Source organism: Schizophyllum commune (genome assembly GCF_000143185.2).
Source record: "Schizophyllum commune H4-8 unplaced genomic scaffold SCHCOscaffold_2, whole genome shotgun sequence".
Classification (NCBI taxonomy): Eukaryota; Fungi; Basidiomycota; class Agaricomycetes; order Agaricales; family Schizophyllaceae; genus Schizophyllum; species Schizophyllum commune.
Window position 1 is genome coordinate 1693026 of NW_026089539.1, and position 18039 is coordinate 1711064.

Below are 18039 nucleotides of genomic sequence, written 5' to 3' on the forward strand. Positions count from 1 at the left end.
CAAAACTCAGTCCTCGCAGTGTGCTCACCAGCGATACAGGGCTTCTTCCAAGAGGAAACCTGGGCAAGATATGGGTCACTTGTTACCGACCGAGATGACAGGCCTTCAGCGTAGCTTTCTGCCGCGCGGAAACTACAATTTGGGTATAAATGAACATAAAGAAACTCTCCAGATCCGCGCCAGAAGCTTCGTCCGCTGTATTGCTCTATTTGGACGTAGGTATATCCGCATTGTCGCCCGGCGTTCAACATCCTCTCCTTCTCTCCTTCCACCATCTCTGTCTCGAGCCCGCCGGCCCCAGCACCCGCCGCCATGGACAACGCTCAGCTCCAGGAAGCGAAGTACTACATCTTCGTCACTCAGGTGTACTTCTGCGGTATGTGCCAGGCGTTGCTCGAGACTGCGACGCGTCCAGGCTGACATGAGCCATAGCGATGTGTACGACCTTCTTCCCGTCTAACGCCCTTTTTGACTCACGGCGAGCTCAGATGCTGTAGTCGTCTGGGACTGGATCATCAGTTTGGGAAGAGAATATCGCTTCGTGAGTTCAAGGACGCTCGCCACGGTCTGCGCACCATTGACACGCGAGTAGATTTGGAAGACGCACTGGACGCCCGTTAAGGCTGCCTACCTCTTCTGTCGGTGAGTAAAGGGCCTTCTTGTTATTGCATCGCCTTATGTTTCCTAGGTACTGGGTCATCGCCGTCGTTCCTTACCTGCTGTTCTGTTTCGTCACGAATCATACCAAGGAGACCTGCGAAAGGATATACAAGGTGTGCCCTCCCATGAACCGCGTGCTTCCACGAGCTCATATATGCGCAGATTCCCGTCGCGCTCGCCATGTGGAATCAAGTCGGTTCCGAATGTATGTCATTACCTTTGCGCGTTCTGCAATAGCTTATTGGACCGTAGCGATCTTGCTTATCCGCACATACGCCTTCTTCAACCGCAACACGTATATCCTCATCTTCCTCATCACATCTATGGCAGGTGTGGCGGCATACCAGCTCTATGTCGACACCACCCAGATGCTCTGTATGTTGCCCCTGGCCCGGATGAAGTTGAGATATTAACGCGTCACTCTTCAGTGCTACCCTTCATTGACCCGGTAAGTCCTTCAGGCTGCATCTGTGTACTTTATGCTCATTGGCTGTGAAGGACCACGGGCCTTGTCTTCCCATGTCGAAGCCCCATTCCGCTCATCTTCTTGGTAAGCAGGCATCACATTGACCGAAGTCGTGCTCATTTTTGCTACAGGTTTCTTCGTCAGTATACATCCAGAACGTCGCACAGCGCTCTCCTCATTCTGCCCCAGATCGCCCCCTTGGGATTCGACACCATGGTCACTTTCATGACCATCATCAAGGCCATCTACATACGCAAACGCAACGGTGGTCCTAACAGTCGTCTCATCCAGACGTTCATTCGCGAAGGTACATCTTAACATACTGCTCACATAGATCCTCGCTGACTGCGAGTACATAGGTGTCTTCTACTATATCATGATCTCCATCGCGAACCTCGTCAACGGCGTCTTCTACCTGCAGTGCGTGGACTCTGTCGACCAGTCTTCGAGATGCTGACGTTGTCAGGCCGAGGCAGGTCATGTCAGCCATCAACATCCCTTTGAGCGTCATGATGGGCCCTGTACTAGCTTGCCGACTGGTACGCTACCGGCTCAAAGCAAGATACTTATACTCATGCTCGTTAGATTCTGGACCTTCGCGAACGCGGTTCGGAGACCGTGTCGCATTCCGAGGGCACCGGAATTGCTGCCTTCGCCACCAAGTCTGGCATGACACAGAACACTGGCTCGCCTTACACACCTCCCAATCGTTTCGGTACCAGGAGCAAGACCGGCGCTCGATTCAACCCTCGCATCGGTATGAGCACCGTCGATTCCACCGTTCTCAGCTCTATGGGCAGTATCCCTCCTGACTGCGCGGAGCTGGGCATCGACATCGAGCACGACGTTGTCGAGATGGACAAGATTGGGATGGGATACGACCTAGGTAGCCTCACTGCCAGCGCGGAGGACGGTGAAGGCATCATGGACGACAGCTACGAGAAGGACGGCAAGATCATTCGTGGTGGACGTATTCTCCCGGTCGAGAGACTGGAAATGGGGTTCAAGGCGGCGAGAGCGCCGAGCTTGGACCATCCGAAGGGCGACATCCGTGGCATTCGCGTTGACGTGGAGAAGTCGACGGCTACCATGTGATGCCACCGCGTCCCTCTTGCCTCTATCTTCTTTCTTATTCTCTGCCGGCTTTTCATTGTTTGTTTTCTTTGTTGTCGTCTACGCTCTCTTGTTTCTTTCTGGCTTCGCTTCGTCGTCTGGAATCGCTATCCTCGCTTTCGTCGCTATCGTCGACTTATCATAACTCGCAGTAATTCAGTGGTACCCAGTACCGTAACTTACAACCATCCTTCAGCGTCTGTATTACTCGACGTAAATCGGCAATGTACGGGCCTCACATACCTATACCTTCATTCCTTGTAGCTGTTATAGATTGGCACTGAATTTGGGGGCTTTGCGCTCCTAAGGTCTATCCCATTACGATGACCGAAATCTGTCTGCGTCTGAGCCGAGTTGAAAGTGTTGACGCCACAGCTCGCCGTCATGTGACCGTGCACTTGCCTTTTCCGGTAACCTGTTGTCCCATTACGGCGCTTCTCGCCCGGGATCAGAACCCCTCTTGCCTCCAACCGTGATGGTGGATTTGCGCGATGTACCTCCAGAGATCTTGCTGTATATATGTAAGTTATCTGCCGACTATAGGGCATCCTCTCACAGTATCTAGTTTCTTTCCTAGACATACCTGACCTTGAGACGATGGCGCGTTTGTCGCCTCTCTACGCTGCACTTGCCTCGGATCCTCTGCTACAGCGCACTCGACTTCTTGTCATTGCCCCTGCTCGCGTCGACCACTCTCTGTTTGGCGAAGGCCCGACAGGCGTCATGCTGCGGCCTACTGTATCTGATCTTGTGAACCGCGGTGTACTCCGCGGGCTGAATATCGAGCGGCGGTGGCGTATGGGCCTTTACTTTGGGTCGCAAGCGGTTCGTCAATCGATCCACCCTCTCTTCTCACTCACATCTACCCCCAGTCAGTCCGCCAATACGAGACCAGCATCGTCCTCGCGCGCAGGCACGCGTCGAACAAGCTGACCTCGCAGCTGCGGCGGCGCAGCATCGCGTCTCCCTCCGGCGACCGCGCGGCCTACTGCAAGTCCTTCCCGAAGGCGTTCCCCGATGCCGAGTCGTCCTCCCCAGCCATCTCGCGCTCGCTGCTGCCCATCATGCATCAGCTAAAGTGGTCGCTGCATCGGGATAGCCTGGCGAAGGTGGTGCGGGGCGGGAGGGTGGATGCGTCGAGTTTTGGCGACTGGCTGGAGCGGAGGGGGCGGGCGGTCGTGACTGAGACGGAGCGGGTGCGTCTGGCTATCTGCCCGGACATTCGCAGGCTCGTTGGGTTCTACGAGAGCCTTGCGCGTTGAAGTGGTTTCGGTATGATTCTTGCAGCCTGTTGAGGCAGCGAACACGGATTTTGTATACCCTGACCTACCATCGTGTAGGCTCTGTTGGCGCTTCACGAACCCAGCCACGTATCGGACTGCTACTTACGACCAAGCCTTTACCGGCTATGCCTCCTTAGTTTCTACTATCTGGATACTCATTGTCACGCCTGAGTAGTACAAGATAACAAAGCTTGTTGCTTGCTCGGCAAGAAGGACTAACACAAGAATAAGGTAAGAGTAATTTATCGGGGCCTCATCTACCCCAGCTTGGGTCTGTCGACGTACACCTTCCAAACCATCCCGTCCTTCTCCCCGATCTCCATGGTAGACAGGCCGTTCTTCAAATCCACCGTCCACTCTTTGGCTTCGAAGTGAGACCGATGAGCCCCGCCCCCGTTCATCTCCGGCGCCTTCACCTTCTCCGGGATAGCGGTACCATTCAGCTTCACGAAGATCTCCCGTGTCGTGCGCGCGCGCTTCCTCGCGCGCCGATCTACGCGATCCTGCGCTGCCTTCAGTGCTGCCGCTGCCGCCTTCGACGGCCGCCCGCGCGGCCGGCGCTTCAGGATTTCCTGGTCCTCCTCTTCATCGCCCTCCTCCTCTTCCTCGGAGCTCTCCTCTTCCTCTTCCTCCTGCCCGATGAAACGTAGGCCGCTGAAGTGCAGCGCGCGCTCGTTCGGGCCGAGGCGGATGGCCCACGACTTGACGCCTTCCCGGTGGTCGAGAATGATGCACCGGCCCCGGGGCTGCGTGCGCATGAGGATGCTGCGTATCTGGCGGCTCGGGTCCAGCGGTGGTGGATCCGGAGACTTCGCCGGAGTGACAGCAGCGATGATCGGTGGAGGCACAGGCGGAGGGGCAGGGGCAGGAAGATGGGGTGCAGGGGGTGCGGGATGCGAGGATGCTGGCGTAGACGCATTGTATCCAGAATAGTATGAGAACGTCGGCGCAGTATACTGCTGCACAAAAGGCTCAAACTTCGGTGTGCTAGTCGTCGAGCGCGGCTGCGGCACTGTCGGCACGCGCGCCTGCTGCGGCTTCGGCTGCTGGACCTTGGGCGTAGCGCGAGGGGTGGCGGTGCGGACAGGCCTGACCCCCTTCTGCACATTCGCTAGCGATGGGCTAGAGACCGACGGCGTCAGCGGCGATGCGGCTGAAGACTGGGGCACAGCTGAGAAGGTGTGGACAAGCGAACTTGGGCGAGGTGCGACTGGCGTGGCAGGTATGGGGGCAACAGTAGAAGTCGTGACTATAGGCGCTGCAGTGGGCTTCGGCTCTGCCTTCGGCGGGGGAGGTTTGGCAGCCGGGGGCACCTTGGGTGTCGCAGCCGCGGTCTTGGTAGCAGTGACTGGTGCGACAGGAAGTGTAGGCTCGGGAGCAGCTGGCTTGGCGGGTGTTTCTGGCGCGTGCGGCGCTGGCACGCGAAGCGTAAGATGCGAGGACGACGCAGAAGGCGCTTCCTGATCGGCAGCGGCTTTGCCCAGCTTCAGCTTGATCTTCGGTGCGCCTGCCGGTGTTTGCGAGTACTGGGGGAGGTTGAAGGGTGGGGGCATATCAGACATGAGCTGATGGAGATAGTCCTTCGAGGCATGTCATGTTAGCGAGGGCTTAGTGAACTAAGAGATGCTTGCTCACTCGCAGTGTCCTCGCATCCTCATGGATTACATAGCCTTCTTGATTGAACTCCATTGCATTGGTGAACACGCGTTCGACGTCCGCTGCAAAGTCGGCTGCATTTGTGTAGATCTTGTCCTTTACGCGTTTCTAGGACGGAGGTCAGGCAGGGATTATTGCGATCGGTACGAGGCAAGCGCACCCGTATGGCCTCCAGGCACTCTGGCTTCTTGATGACCTTGTAGTAGATAGGCCAGGTTTTCTTGGAGGGGAGCTCCATGAACTCGGTCGAGAGGATCCGCCCACTACGTGCGTTCAGAGGGGATAGTATCGTAGGTGAGTAGCAACACACCTATCATCCGTCTTGTCAATCAGCTTCTGTAGCCGTGACTTGAGCAGCTTGTGCAGGGTGGGGGCCTTGTCCTTCTTCTTCTCGTGAGGGTCCACACCAGAAAGCCGTGCAGCGGTTTTGTTGACCAGTTTCTACACAGAAGTCAGCGGAGCACTCAGTCGTGTGGCGTGAGCACGCACCAGCAGATCCTTCGCATCGTTGTAAATCTCGCTCCCCTTGAGATTGTAGATCTTCGCGTTCGTGAAGCAATGCTCGAAATCCTCGCGCACGGCTTCGAGCGTCGGGTACGCATTCTTGTCGAGCTTTTTGCGGATGTCGTCGAACGCGATGGGCCGCTGGATGAGCGTGTAGTAGTCCGGGTATAATTTGCGCGACGGCTTCTGGAGGAACTGGCCTGAGAGCAGTCGGCCTCTGCGCACCGGAGGTTTGCCATCAGACCTCCGCAAATCCAAAAAGGCAAAGCGAGACAGAGAGTGCTCTGCTCCTTGACTTACTCCTTGTTCACCGCGTCCCGGGCGGTCTGCCACAGCTGCAGCCCCTGCTCCTGCACGCTCGCGCCCCCCGCGTCGCCATATTCGGCGTCGCCACCCTCGTCGCCCGACGCCATCTCCACGTCTCCATCATCGTCGTACCGTCTCTGCCGCTTCGCTGGGCGCCCGCCATTTGCTTGCCCGTGCTCTCTTTTGGCCATGCTCGTAGTTCAGTTCACAGATAATGGACGATGTTCGAGGTCGCTGCGTTGCGCGACAAGCTCGGCTCAAGAAATGATGAGAACGGCAATTCGCGCCACGTGTTCCCTGATACCGTCACGTGCTTGACATTACGCGTCAACGATTGGCGCGTCGCGACGCGAATCAACTTTTGCGCATCCGTCACTGCTGTCTATGGATATGCCCCAAGTTTTTTTGCTGATAGTCAAATATACAGTCTAATCTACATTGAATTTGGCTACCCTCAGCTCCCGCATCCCTCTACGTGCAGGCCACGAGTGGTTATTCAGACCACCCTCGAAAGCCCATGTCGCATCGATGGTCTCTTCCAGTTTTGAGCTGTACGCGTATTTTCGCAGTATAGATGCGCCACCAGGCTATTGGGACATGATGAGACAGGAATCGACCGCACGAAGGAATACGACCTACGTGCTCGCCTAGATAAGCTGTCGCGTCCACCACATAGCCCTCGATAATCAACAAGCATGCCCCTTGGCTAGCCTTGGCCTTGAGCTCAGCGACACCCCAAACAGGACCAGTCCATGGCTCGTCATCTTCCTCGTCTGATGTTTCGTGGTGGTGATGTCCCTTCAACTGCATATGCGCCAGCGCCGCTCGTAGGTCTGCATCACGAGCCCGGCGCAAGCCCTTCACAAATCCGAGTCTATGCAAGGCCGCGATGATCCACTTCGTGGGATCCCAGTCCAAATACGACGGCCCGGAGCGGTAATCGTGCGGGAAGGTATGCTGCAAGAAGGTGAAGACAGGATAAGGAGCGTCCAGAATCGTAACGTACGTGCTACATCGAAGCGAGCGTCAATTGAATCCTGTTTCGGCATGGCGGAAAAGCACGCACAAAGTTATGATTACCCTCTCCTCCGGTCAGAAGGGCCAAAATTAGATTGCCTCTGGATGTGTTCTCGTCGGAATACGGCTGCAGGCCATCCCAGTGCGCCAGTCTGAAGCATCGTGACTGAAGCGCCGCCCAGCGATCATAGTCGAAATCACTTACGAGTTCACTAGGAACGTACAGTGCCATACTGCAGAGCGTAGGTCAGACAGGCGAGCTCTCGAGCAGTTTCAAGCCACGCACTGAATAGTCTTGCCACCAGCCCTGCCCAAATGTATGTGCCCACAGGATCTGACCACAGCATGCCAATCAACGATGGTGCGACGAAGCCCAATGAGACGGCTAGGGGCACTGAAGACATACAGGTAAGCATGTCTTGCTTTTAGTTGATCGATTCGAGCGCACCATAGTATTTGTGCTGAAGTCGCACGACTGCGAATGACGGTCAGTCGTTGCCCTTGAGAAATAGTGTCTGGATGCTCACCAGGATCACTATCCAGGTCTTGTCGATCTACAAGGCCTATCCTTTCGTAGACTGGCTTGTAGAATATCCAGCCCATGTGAGAATAGAACAGGCCGCGTGTGGCTGCATATCTGTATGTTACTGGCTCAGTCGTAGCGCCTATATTGACATGAGGAACACGAACGGATCTTGGACTGGATCATCCGTGAATCGCTACCAAAGAGGAGGTCAGCCTCGAGCGGGTGTGATCAGGAGAGGAACAATGCGTACGTGATGCAATCTGTGGCGGAGGCACCTGTAAGAAGGGGTGAGTTAAGTCGGATCGGATATTCATCTGCAGACGCACCACCACTTGATGGACCCCTGGAATGCGATAGTTCCGAGGAGTGCAAGAACGACGCGCACTCCCAAAGCGGCGCGGTAGGCGCGATGGCTGTACAACCGGTGGTACCCCATCGTTATGCTTGCAGGCCCGAATCAGCAAGGCAGGCGCGCATACATGCATTTCACTCACCCGAAGTCCGCCAACTGCCAGGTTAGGAATGCAAACACGAGTGTCTGCCATGGAACCGCGGTCGGAGGATAGTAGTAGACGCCAACGATAGCAGCGATGTGGGTAAGTGAGAAGAATATGGCGTTGCTCCACCATATCTCTGGTTCGCGTACTGGCGCATCCGACGCTGTCTTCGTCGTCGTCGAGGAGGACATGATGGCGAGAAGAGAAAGAGAGAGGGTGGCGTTCGCCCTCAGGCGCAGCGCCGAGCTGCTTACCCATATGAATAGGCTATGCGACAGCCGGCATCCGCGAGGATCGAAGCCGCGTCATTGTCAGTTACGCGCCGGGAGGAACGATCGAGCTTGGATCGACCAGAAATGGATCGGCTGCGAGCCGAAAACAGAGACGCGCGCCGGATGGAAGTCAGGATGCATGATAAATCGGGCCCCGGCATCCGCATTCGGTACAAAAGACAACTTGAACTTCGATGGGTCACAGACCTGTCACACGGGGCTCGCTAGCTGGTCTTCGCTCTCCCCACCCGCGCCTTCGTCTGACAGTGTCGAAGCTGGCCCCGAGTCCGCCTCTCTCCCTTCCGTGTCAGAGGCGGGATCCCAGAATTCGTCCGCTATTGCGCGCACAGCGCGAACGCGATCAGATTGCGTGCGCCACACACCCCATTCGCTTCCTGCGCCCATGCCCATGTCTGGCCGGCGGAAGTCCATCGTGCCCTCTTCCCAGACGCCGCCGCTCATGTGGAGCTCAGTGAGTCCGTGAGGGACGAGGGCTTCGAGGACAGGGCCTGCAGTCTCGGGTGAAATCCCGGAGCCAGGAAGGATGCTCAGTGCCCATGGAGTGCCGTCCGAGATGCGATCCAGGAGTTGCGTGAGGACGGGTATAGACCCTGGTGCGGTAGGACCGTGACCGCTGCAATAGATCAGAAAAGCAAGGGTGATACGAAAAATACGCTACCTGGTCAATATTCGGGTTATGCCGCCTATGGACTGAAGGGCGTCCAGTGCTAGGGGGTTTTCCAGAACTGCACGCCATGCTGTGTCGACAAACGAACCTTCCAGTGGATCTCGCGTCATGTCGAATGCCCGATGGAAACACACTGGGGCGACACAATGAGTTGAAGGATGATATACTAGAAATTGAACGCGTACCCTGCATCGGCAGCGCCTCGTCTACCAGTCTGATAGGTTCAAGACCTGTTCGTAAGTTGGACTATCATTGGACTCAGACACTCACCGTTTCGTTCGCTTAACGTCTACAGTTCCATTTGGCCGTAGAACGCCAATCACGACACCCCGAGCCCCATGCCGCTTGAATATCCGGATGTCGTCCAACATCACGTCCATGTCCTCCTCTGTGTACACGAAGTCGCCGCTACGCGGGCGCACCATAGCCTAGAGGTTCTGTCAATGGAGATCAACATTGGGAAGAGACAGACCATTCGGGACGAGGGCAGGAATCGTGCTTTCAGGAAGGGCTTGTAACAGGTATCTCGACGCCCACGCCGAACAATTATTTACGTTGAGCTGCCATACTCACCATTATAGGTACACCATTCACAGCACGTCGCACGCACTTGAGCAGTCCTAGACTCGGTGTAGTCCCACCGCCGACACCAAGGCTGCCACATAGTTCGATACGGTCGGCACCTCCATGAACTGCGCTGCAAGATAGGTGTACAGTCAGTGATGAGCACGCAGTATAAATCAGGAAACAAATCATGAGATGGATCCTCGCAACGCAGGGACAATGAGCAGGCTTGAGGACGGCTCGGCCAGTAGAGTATATTTCCATACGAAGCTGAACACTGACTTCAGAGCTGACTCTACCGAGTCTACGCAAACTTCGATTGCGATGCGCGTCCGAGACAGAGCCATTATGTTCCGAGTAGTTCCAAATTGAGGGGTATGAGGGTATCCGAGCGCGTAGAACGCGTCCAAGGCCGCGCGAGAGGTGGTGGTGAGAGCGCACAAGAGCGTTTGCAAATCTGTCAATGTCATGTGCGCGCACGTGAAAAGTTGAACATGGCTTTCGGTCCGGACGCCGCGGAAGTTGCATCTCATGACAACTCGCTCTCTGTCAATCTCAAGTTCTTGAAGCTAGGGGCAGGGAGCTGGAACGTCAAGAGACAATTGAGTCCTTGTCGCCGATTGAGAATGAAGGCGACAGTCTCTATTGGCGACATTGGCGACATGGCCACTAACAAGACGTTGGTGCCACAAAATCATAGCTTATGGGGGTCGTGCCATCCTGAGCGCTAAATCGGTACGTGAGGCTTCTTCGATGCTGCCTATCTTTCGCAATAACCTTGGATCAAGCGCGGGTACACTCTATCGCGTTCAGAGTGAACGGCAAGCCGTGCATCTACTCTGGCTATTTCAAAGCATTGGCACCGTTTCCTTTAGAGGCTGTCTGCTCATTGAGCCAAAGAAGAGTACTCGATAGCTAGATTAGTATCCGAGGTCAACCGTTGATGTCGACTGAGCACTGGAGTACCAGCTAGAACGTCGTCTTCGACTTCAAGCCCATCAGGCCGTTAGGATAAAGGCAAGAGCTTAAGACGTACTGTGACCGGGAGGGTAAGCTGGACCAGGGAGAGGGAAAGAAATTCAAAGGATTTGGTTGATGGACGAAGACGACCATAAGACACGTTGCTCCTGTGCGCAGTGCGCCTCGAAACCTCTGCAAAGAACCCGGAGTACTTGGTGCTGTCGAAGCAATTCCGAAAAAAAAGGATAGATAGTCTGGAATGCAATGTGTACCTCCTAATTGAGAGGAAGCAGGCCGCAGCGGGTCTCGACGAGATGCGGGTGATCGACGAGGTGGCGGTTCAGTCAGACTGTGGAGGTCCGAGCGCGCCACGCGACGATAGGGTCCGGCTGCTCCGGAGCGAAGCCGGGGGAATATGACGGGTGACCGGCCCACATCCCATCTTGCTCTCGACCACCACCGAGAATGGCGCGAGAGCTGCCGCTGCTCGACTCACAAGCGCCCACGTTCTCCGCTATCAACTACCTACACGTCGGCCATGTGTATGTTTCCCCCTCTACTGCTCGCCAAACACTCGCTGACAGCGCGCCAGACAACTGCGGGACATTGTCTGTTGCCCGAACGAGCGGGGAGTCGTCAACTACCTCGCCAACCGCGTCATAGTCGAGCATAACATCACGCGCCCTGACTTGGTACGTCGCCCCTTCCCTTCCCCGGCCGCGCGCTCATCGATCCCCCAGCCACCGCGCAACATCACCAGTCTCAGCTTCCGTGCTAACTGCCTGTCATCCTTGCGACTACCGGACTCGGACTCTACCATCTTCGCCGCCGGGGGTCAAAAGTCCGAATTGCACCTGTCTATCCACACTTCTGGCCACGAAACGTCGCGCTTCGAGACGAACCTGGGGTGTTCAATTAACAATTCAGTACTTCTCACTACCCTCAACCTTACCGGATCTCCCGAGGGCGCTGTAGAACCACGGATCGTCATCAGCAACAATAATCAGACCGTCAAGCTATATGATGTCGCTGTGCGGGTGTTGAACGGCACCCCCATCTCACCCTGTGGCCAACTACATCTTCCCTACTTTGTCAATCATTGTACGTCTGGGTCAAGCTAGTCCATCTTCCCCTTCTGACTCTTTATCAGCGTCAATATCGCCCGATGGTCGGACACTCCTTACCATTGGCGACTCAAATGAGGTCAACCTACACCGAATGTCCGGCGGCTCACGCGTCACATTCTCGCCTATTTCAACCCTTACCATCCCCCCCTCTCTCGATCTTCCTTCGAAATATCGCCCAAATGCGTTAACCGCCTCATTCTCGAGTGCGTTTTCCGCAGACGGATCCAAGTTTGTGGTGGCGTCACAAGAAGGCGTTGTGGCCGTCTGGGATGTACGAAGTACCCGTCCGCTGAAGGTTTTCCACACGGATAAGACGCGAGTTCCGAAGGGCACTCATAGGGGCGAATTCAATGAACGCCTATCAGATGACCCCCTTGAATGGACCTTCGACCGGTCGAAGGCCCCCGGCTGGAGCGCACGTTGCGTCAAGTTTGGTGGCGGTGGGAACGAAATCATGGCCTTCACTGAGGTGTGTGCATGCTCATTGCGCCTTTGTTTACCTGCTCACAATCTTCACAGCACCGCGACCTCGTCCATGTCGTCGATGCGCGAACGTTCGAAACAGAAGAGATCATCAGGGTTCCCTCTTATCCGTCACTTGCCTCTCCGAAGGCGCGAATGGATTTGTACTCTCGCAGAAGCACCCCGGGAAGCTCGCAATCACATACGCCACCGTACACCCATGATTCCTCATTGCGCTCTCCTCAGACATCCCCTGGACCTCACCGCCTCTCCTTTACCTCTTCGCCATACCCAAGTCCTCCCGGTCCCTCCTTCGTCACGCGTACTCGCCGACCAAACGTTCGCTCGACGCCTGTGCCCCGAGTTCGCCAAGCCCTACAGGATGGCTTCCGCGTGGCTCTCTCGCCTGACAACCCTACCCCCTTTTCGCCTCCTCGCTCGCCTCGCTCTCCTCGTTCCGCGGTGCGCAGCATACGACAAGCCCTACGAGCCTGGGATAGCGAACGTGATGACGTGGTCATCATCCCCACGCTGGGAGACAGCGAAATCGACAACCCTGTGCGCAATTTCCTGCGGTATAGCACGCAGGACCGCGCGGACGAGTTCGAGCACTACATGCAAGTTGACGAGGAAGATTGCGCGTCTAGCGACGATGGCAATGAACCCCCTGCAAGCGGCGAACGGGCGGCCGATGAGTACGACTCGCGAGACTCGTATCATGACCGTTCGCACGTCGTGTATGCACCTGTCACGTACGGCGAAGAGGGCCACGTCTATGACGAGAACTTGACTCTTCTGGACGAGCACTCGGATTTGACGCTCATGGGGGAGGAAATCGAGGACGACGACGACAATGTCGATATTACTGGGATATGCTTCGACCCCAGTGGCAAGCACATGTATGTCGCGTCGATGCACGGGGTCGGCGAGTGGTCCGTACGGGGCGCGGACAAGCACTGGTGGGGTGATGGCGCTTTCACATAACAACTTGTTCTCGATACGGACTGTCCCAGTCGCTGTCGTGATATCCTGTTGTATTTATCCATAAGGGTTGTCTGTCTTCTCTTTCTCATCCTCTTGTACTGCTATCGAATCGGGACACTGTATCGCATCGCATCTATCACTACTGTATGGTTCCAGCACTCACGACATCGGTGTATATATCACATCTTCCCTTCTCGATATCGTATGTGGATCCTCTGCAAGTTCGAGTTGAAAAGTTGCCTACAAGCGCCCACAACGCCACGCCAATACGCGCGATCACGTGTAAGAGAATATACGGAAGTCTTTGTTCGTGCAAACGAGCGCTTGTTGCCTTTCCCCTTCACGACCTTCGACATACGACACTCTTCGAAGTCCCTCACGAACCTGAAGCTACGCCCAAGACTGCTTACGGTACTCTCATAACTGTGAAAACCCAGCTGGCTGTTCGCCAGCCATGTCGGTCACCGCGAAGCCAGCGGCAGCGGAGGAGCCGTCCAACCCACGAATCCCCGAGAAATACCTCGATGTACCATCACAACGGCTATGGGCAATCAGCATAGGCTGTCTCTGCCAGGTCCGTCGTATATGAGGCGACTGAACAACCTCTGACGCGCGACCTGCAGGCCATCAAAGTCTTTGACTTCCTGCGCTCACTGGTAGGAGTGGCAGAGAGTCCAGCATTATGTAGAAAATGGCTTGTGGCGGACTTTGCCTTCTTCGCGACACTGCACTACCTGCAAATACCACGGCTGAACTACAAGAAGGCGATTGTCGCGCTGCAAATACTCTTGTTATGGTTCCTCGACGCAGCGATGTTCGGAGGGCTAACTCTACACCTCGGCTGGATGGGAGACTCAAGTGCAGGGGCACATGCAGGTGCGCTATCTGGTGCTCTTGCTACACACCCGTTAACCTCAATCAGACATACCGGCCACGGTCCAAGCCTATGGTGTCCTGGATTACCTGTCCCCCCTCACGTTCGGCCTGATCGGTTCGTCGATACCAGGTTGGCAGGATGAGCATCTCAGAGGACGTGCGTATACATACTATATGACATTGGTGCGTGCTGACACCACGCAGAACACACTGTCCGAATGTCACCCATATCCACTGCGCGCCTAAATCCCGAGGCGCAGGCCTTCTGTCTTTCGCCCCCAGACAACTACGTCCTGATCCCAGTCCTCCTGAACAACACAAATACGGCGGCACTGCGATACTCATTGACACCACTTGGCCGCACGACAAGTGCGAATCCTACCTACCACGATCTGAGCGCTCGAGATATACGCGCTATCGAGAGCGCACGCGAGGAAACACTGCAGCTCACGCGTGTCACGAAGAGCAACAAGAACGATGATGATTACGACGAATACGACGAAGAGGAAGAGCAGGACGACGAGTCGTCAAGCTCTGGTCTGCAGAAGACGCAGTCGCTCATTCACATCAAGCTGGACAAGCCCGGCACCCTGCGCATCGAGAGATTACTGGACACGTCAGGCGTCATGGCAAAAGTCTTCACTTCGGAGGTGACCGTCGCGCCTTGCCCGCGTGCCGAGTTCAAGTCATTGCCAAAGGACGGCGACGTCCAATGCGCGGCACCGGACCTGGAGATGCAAATGGAGATCGACATCTATGGTGTTCCTCCACTCAGTATGCGATACTCCAAGATCGTCAATGGTCGTCGTGAGCTGTTCACGGTCGAGGGTGTAGAAGGCGCGGACTCTGGGGAATTACCCTCGTCACAACAAGCAGCGACAAGCTCGTTGGCGGTCACTGAACGGAAATTCGTCCAGAGGGTTGCGGCACCACAAACGATCCCGGTACCGCTCGCGGCAGCATTGGACACAACAGGAACTCACACGTATGTCCTGGAAGAAGTGACCGATGCCGTCGGCAACTACGCGCGCCTTGGCCAGGATTCCCAACTGAAGACGACTTCGTCTGTTACTGTTTTGCGGAGACCGGCAATGTCATTCAAGAGATGCGGTCCAGGAAAGCCTACGCCGGTCCTCATCGGTGCAGAGACAAGCCTACCTGTCGTTGCCAGTGTTGCCGACGCCATGGACGCGCCTTATGAGGTCACGGTGAAGTACAATCCACCGACGGACGCTCCCAGGCGGTCAAGTCCCTTCACAACAAAGTACTCTACGAACGACTCGAGGCAAGATGTTTCGGTCCTCGCCAAATATCCTGGCGAGTACACTATCGTTGGAGTCCATGGAAAGGTTCGTGAAGTGTTTTCGTCCAGGTTATATGAAGATTGACCTTTTCCTAGTACTGCGAAGGCGACGTTCTGGCCCCTGATGTCTGCACGGTGTTCGAACTGCCAAAGCCGTCCGTCGGTGTTGAGTGGGAGAAGATCCATGAATGGTACGTGCGCAGGTTTGCATCCGGTACGCGTACTCATGATGTTTTACAGCTCTGGCGACACAGGTGTTCGTGCGGGCTTGTTGTTGCACGGCACACCTCCATTCCAAGTCACCTACCAAGCCCAGAAGGGCAGGGGCACACCACGAACCCATACGATGACCTTCCAATCCTCTCGAGACGAGATCATTATCCGACCTCCCGAAGAGGGTGACTACATCTTCAGCATCACGCACATCAGCGACGCGTATTACAAGAAGGAGGAAGTCAAGGCGAAGAGCATGAAGCAGACGATCCACCCAGTCGCATCTGCCGAGTTTGCTGGTTCTGGCAGGCGAAAGCAGAGAATGAGCATCTGCGAGGACCGCACTATCGATGTTGACGTGCATCTGCGGGTACGCCTTCCCTTGTCAACCTTCGAAATTGGCAAGCGCTGACGCTAATAGGGCTCGGCACCTTGGAATATCGAACTGCAGATCATCAGCCCTAGAGGCAGCATGATTCGCACATACAATGGCATTGACGTCTCGCCGAAGCGCTTGCAAATACCGATACCGGACGAAGTCGACAAGGCTGGCGGTCACCTCGAGATTGACCTAGGTAAGTTGGGTCTCACTTGCTGAACATCGTAGTCTAACGTTACGATATAGTTAGCGTGCAGGATAAGTCCGGGTGCAAGCGTTCTCTCTCTACTCAAGGCATCTCTGTGGATGTTCGGAGAGTTAAGGTTCGTTAAAAGGACGCTAGCTTACACGCGTCGCTGACTGTTTTGTTACTAGCCTACTGTCAAGTTCTACGGATCCCCGAGCCAGCGCGAGATTACCGTCCTGGAGAGGCAAAAGACGCATCTCCCATTGCGTCTGACTGGCGATGGTGTAAGTGCGTCTTTCCGTAGGCTCAATCCTTCACTCATATATCTCTCGTAGCCATGGACCGTGAAGTACAGGCGCACGGAGTCTCCCAGTTCTGTGCTCACGGCAAGGCTCAACTCGCCGAACGATGAGCTAGAGGTCGTCGAGAAGGGCACTTACGAGCTCATGGGGGTACGCTTACCCGCCTTACAACATACAACATCATACTCACCCGACTTTCAGGTGAATGATGTGATGTGCCCCGGCTCTGTTGTTGCGGACTCGTCCAGGTTCAAGGTGAACTGGATACCGCGGCCATCAGCCAAGCTCGCTGAGAACACGCCGGCAACATATGAACCATTCAATTCCTCGCATATCCTACAACCCGTATGCGCTGGAGACGACGACTTCATTGACCTTGATCTCTCTGGTGAGCCACAATTGCAAGTCCCGCACGGACCAGAAATTGACACACCTGTACAGGTCGTCCTCCCTTCCAAATTATGTACAACATCGCCAAGGCTAACAGCTACTATGGCCGCTCCGATATCATCGACCAGCCCACGTACAACAGCATTCAGACGCGGACACGCTTCCAGCTGCGCACAGATCAGCCTGGACGAATGTTGTACGAAGTCAAGCAGATTGGCGACGTGCACTACCCTCTGGAGAAACACAGGAACGCGACCATCCCGCAACGCGAGCGCCTTCTCATTGAGCAGGACGTGCTTGCGCGTCCGAGTGCGCGGTTCAAGTCGCAGGAGGCGCGCATGTCGTACTGTGTCAATGACGCGCTGACAGCACAGAGCATCGCCTCTGACGATGGGCTCGTCCTTCTCGAGGGCACGCCTCCTTTCACCCTCACCCTCGACGTCGGCAAGCTCGGCACGCTCGAGCATGAGACGGTCGAAGTGACGGTCAACGAGTACGCATGGAAGCTTAGCCTACCGGAGTATCACTTCAAGTCGGTCGGCACGCATCGGGTGTCCATCCAGTCCATCGCGGACGCGAGTGGTTGCGCGCACGTTCCGCTCGACCCCTTCCAGACCTCCCTGAACATTGACGTCGCGGAGATGGCGGCGATCGTGCTCTTCGACAAGCGCGAGGACTTGTGCGTTGGGGACATCACTCAGTTCCAACTCGAGGGCATTCCGCCGTGGAACATCGAGTCAGTACCATTCTCCGTTATGCTCTCGTCCGTCCACTGACTTAGCCTACCAGATACCGCATCAATGGTCGCACGCACACGGAGGTCGCAAAGACATCGCCCTTCGCCCTCCTGCAACAGGCAGCGGGCGAGTTCGCCGTCACCTCCATCGCACACCAGCAACAAAAGTGCAAGGCCGCGGTCACTGACCTGCGGTACCGCGTGCACGCGCTCCCGTCCGCCGAAGTCGGGCACGGCGGCGCGTACTACGACGACATCCGCGAGGGCGAGCAGGCCAACATCGTTTTCACCTTCATCGGCGAGCCGCCGTTCACGTTCACCTACCAGCGCGCTGAGCTGGGGCGTGGGGGCAGGCCAGGGCGTGTGCTGGAAACGCATACTGTTTCGAAGATCGTGGACTACGACTATAAGATCACATCGAACCAAGAGGGTACGTGGCGTCTTTGGGCTGCGGTTCTATAACTAACATGCTGGGACAGGTGTGTGGACCGTAACGTCCATCACGGACAAGTACTGTCGCTACCCGCCAGCGCAACCTGACGTATTGGACAAGAGGAGGGGATAAGAG

The 18039-nt window shown here is 55.9% G+C and overlaps 7 protein-coding genes across 7 annotated transcripts; 4 read left to right on the forward strand and 3 right to left on the reverse strand.

Annotated features, from left to right (window-relative positions):
- Positions 1 to 105: 105 nt before the first annotated feature.
- SCHCODRAFT_02528990 (uncharacterized protein) lies at positions 106 to 2556 on the forward strand. The gene is made up of 14 exons (XM_003038701.2): positions 106 to 376; positions 433 to 438; positions 489 to 541; positions 593 to 642; positions 689 to 773; positions 823 to 865; positions 913 to 1035; positions 1089 to 1108; positions 1159 to 1210; positions 1258 to 1265; positions 1316 to 1433; positions 1486 to 1546; positions 1593 to 1665; positions 1712 to 2556. The coding sequence occupies exons 1-14, from the start codon at positions 313 to 315 to the stop codon at positions 2219 to 2221; spliced, it is 1266 nt and encodes a 421-aa protein (XP_003038747.1). The 5' UTR covers positions 106 to 312; the 3' UTR covers positions 2222 to 2556.
- Positions 2557 to 2714: 158 nt separating this feature from the next.
- On the forward strand, positions 2715 to 3501 carry SCHCODRAFT_02486154 (uncharacterized protein; the record flags this gene model as incomplete). The annotated part of the gene is made up of 3 exons (XM_003038700.1): positions 2715 to 2760; positions 2805 to 3064; positions 3112 to 3501. The coding sequence occupies 3 exons, from the start codon at positions 2715 to 2717 to the stop codon at positions 3499 to 3501; spliced, it is 696 nt and encodes a 231-aa protein (XP_003038746.1).
- A 278-nt stretch (positions 3502 to 3779) lies between these two features.
- On the reverse strand, positions 3780 to 6240 carry SCHCODRAFT_02528997 (Bromodomain-containing protein; the record flags this gene model as incomplete). The annotated part of the gene is made up of 6 exons (XM_003037365.3): positions 5983 to 6240; positions 5668 to 5899; positions 5489 to 5619; positions 5339 to 5441; positions 5158 to 5286; positions 3780 to 5102 (listed from the first exon to the last, which is right to left on the reverse strand). The coding sequence occupies exons 1-6, from the start codon at positions 6177 to 6179 to the stop codon at positions 3780 to 3782; spliced, it is 2115 nt and encodes a 704-aa protein (XP_003037411.1). The 5' UTR covers positions 6180 to 6240.
- A 176-nt stretch (positions 6241 to 6416) lies between these two features.
- Positions 6417 to 8219, reverse strand: SCHCODRAFT_01083109 (uncharacterized protein; the record flags this gene model as incomplete). Its single annotated transcript, XM_050340989.1, has 11 exons — positions 6417 to 6575; positions 6628 to 6945; positions 7055 to 7157; positions 7211 to 7238; positions 7292 to 7399; positions 7454 to 7480; positions 7533 to 7642; positions 7696 to 7724; positions 7782 to 7806; positions 7858 to 7974; positions 8026 to 8219. 11 exons carry the CDS (start codon positions 8217 to 8219, stop codon positions 6417 to 6419), a joined length of 1218 nt encoding a protein of 405 aa, XP_050202208.1.
- A 217-nt stretch (positions 8220 to 8436) lies between these two features.
- SCHCODRAFT_01111903 (uncharacterized protein) lies at positions 8437 to 9968 on the reverse strand. The gene is made up of 7 exons (XM_050341043.1): positions 9835 to 9968; positions 9562 to 9685; positions 9259 to 9416; positions 9174 to 9202; positions 9077 to 9121; positions 8980 to 9028; positions 8437 to 8934 (listed from the first exon to the last, which is right to left on the reverse strand). The coding sequence occupies exons 1-7, from the start codon at positions 9897 to 9899 to the stop codon at positions 8511 to 8513; spliced, it is 894 nt and encodes a 297-aa protein (XP_050202209.1). The 5' UTR covers positions 9900 to 9968; the 3' UTR covers positions 8437 to 8510.
- Positions 9969 to 10962: 994 nt separating this feature from the next.
- Positions 10963 to 13311, forward strand: SCHCODRAFT_02610813 (uncharacterized protein). Its single transcript, XM_050344445.1, has 5 exons — positions 10963 to 11054; positions 11105 to 11204; positions 11253 to 11613; positions 11663 to 12108; positions 12159 to 13311. The coding sequence occupies exons 1-5, from the start codon at positions 10978 to 10980 to the stop codon at positions 13083 to 13085; spliced, it is 1911 nt and encodes a 636-aa protein (XP_050202210.1). The 5' UTR covers positions 10963 to 10977; the 3' UTR covers positions 13086 to 13311.
- A 586-nt stretch (positions 13312 to 13897) lies between these two features.
- On the forward strand, positions 13898 to 18036 carry SCHCODRAFT_02662940 (uncharacterized protein; the record flags this gene model as incomplete). Its single annotated transcript, XM_003038698.2, has 13 exons — positions 13898 to 13973; positions 14008 to 14118; positions 14166 to 15310; positions 15361 to 15455; positions 15505 to 15847; positions 15899 to 16052; positions 16103 to 16179; positions 16232 to 16327; positions 16379 to 16495; positions 16547 to 16733; positions 16787 to 17471; positions 17525 to 17901; positions 17951 to 18036. The coding sequence occupies 13 exons, from the start codon at positions 13898 to 13900 to the stop codon at positions 18034 to 18036; spliced, it is 3549 nt and encodes a 1182-aa protein (XP_003038744.1).
- Between the last annotated feature and the right edge of the window lie 3 nt (positions 18037 to 18039).

Excerpts from the sequence above, each read along its gene's own strand:
- SCHCODRAFT_02528990 (XM_003038701.2), top strand. The coding sequence starts at position 313 with ATGGACAACGCTCAGCTCCAGGAAGCGAAGTACTACATCTTCGTCACT. Across the intron at positions 643-688 it reads GCTGCCTACCTCTTCTGTCG|GTACTGGGTCATCGCCGTCG; the intron begins GTGAGTAAAGGG and ends TATGTTTCCTAG. Across the intron at positions 1,434-1,485 it reads CCAGACGTTCATTCGCGAAG|GTGTCTTCTACTATATCATG; the intron begins GTACATCTTAAC and ends GCGAGTACATAG.
- SCHCODRAFT_02610813 (XM_050344445.1), top strand. The coding sequence starts at position 10,978 with ATGGCGCGAGAGCTGCCGCTGCTCGACTCACAAGCGCCCACGTTCTCC. Across the intron at positions 11,055-11,104 it reads TACCTACACGTCGGCCATGT|ACAACTGCGGGACATTGTCT; the intron begins GTATGTTTCCCC and ends ACAGCGCGCCAG. Across the intron at positions 11,205-11,252 it reads ACATCACGCGCCCTGACTTG|CCACCGCGCAACATCACCAG; the intron begins GTACGTCGCCCC and ends TCGATCCCCCAG.
- SCHCODRAFT_01111903 (XM_050341043.1), bottom strand. The coding sequence starts at position 9,899 with ATGGCTCTGTCTCGGACGCGCATCGCAATCGAAGTTTGCGTAGACTCG. Across the intron at positions 9,686-9,834 it reads TCGGTAGAGTCAGCTCTGAA|CGCAGTTCATGGAGGTGCCG; the intron begins GTCAGTGTTCAG and ends CCTATCTTGCAG. Across the intron at positions 9,417-9,561 it reads TGAATGGTGTACCTATAATG|GCTATGGTGCGCCCGCGTAG; the intron begins GTGAGTATGGCA and ends CAGAACCTCTAG.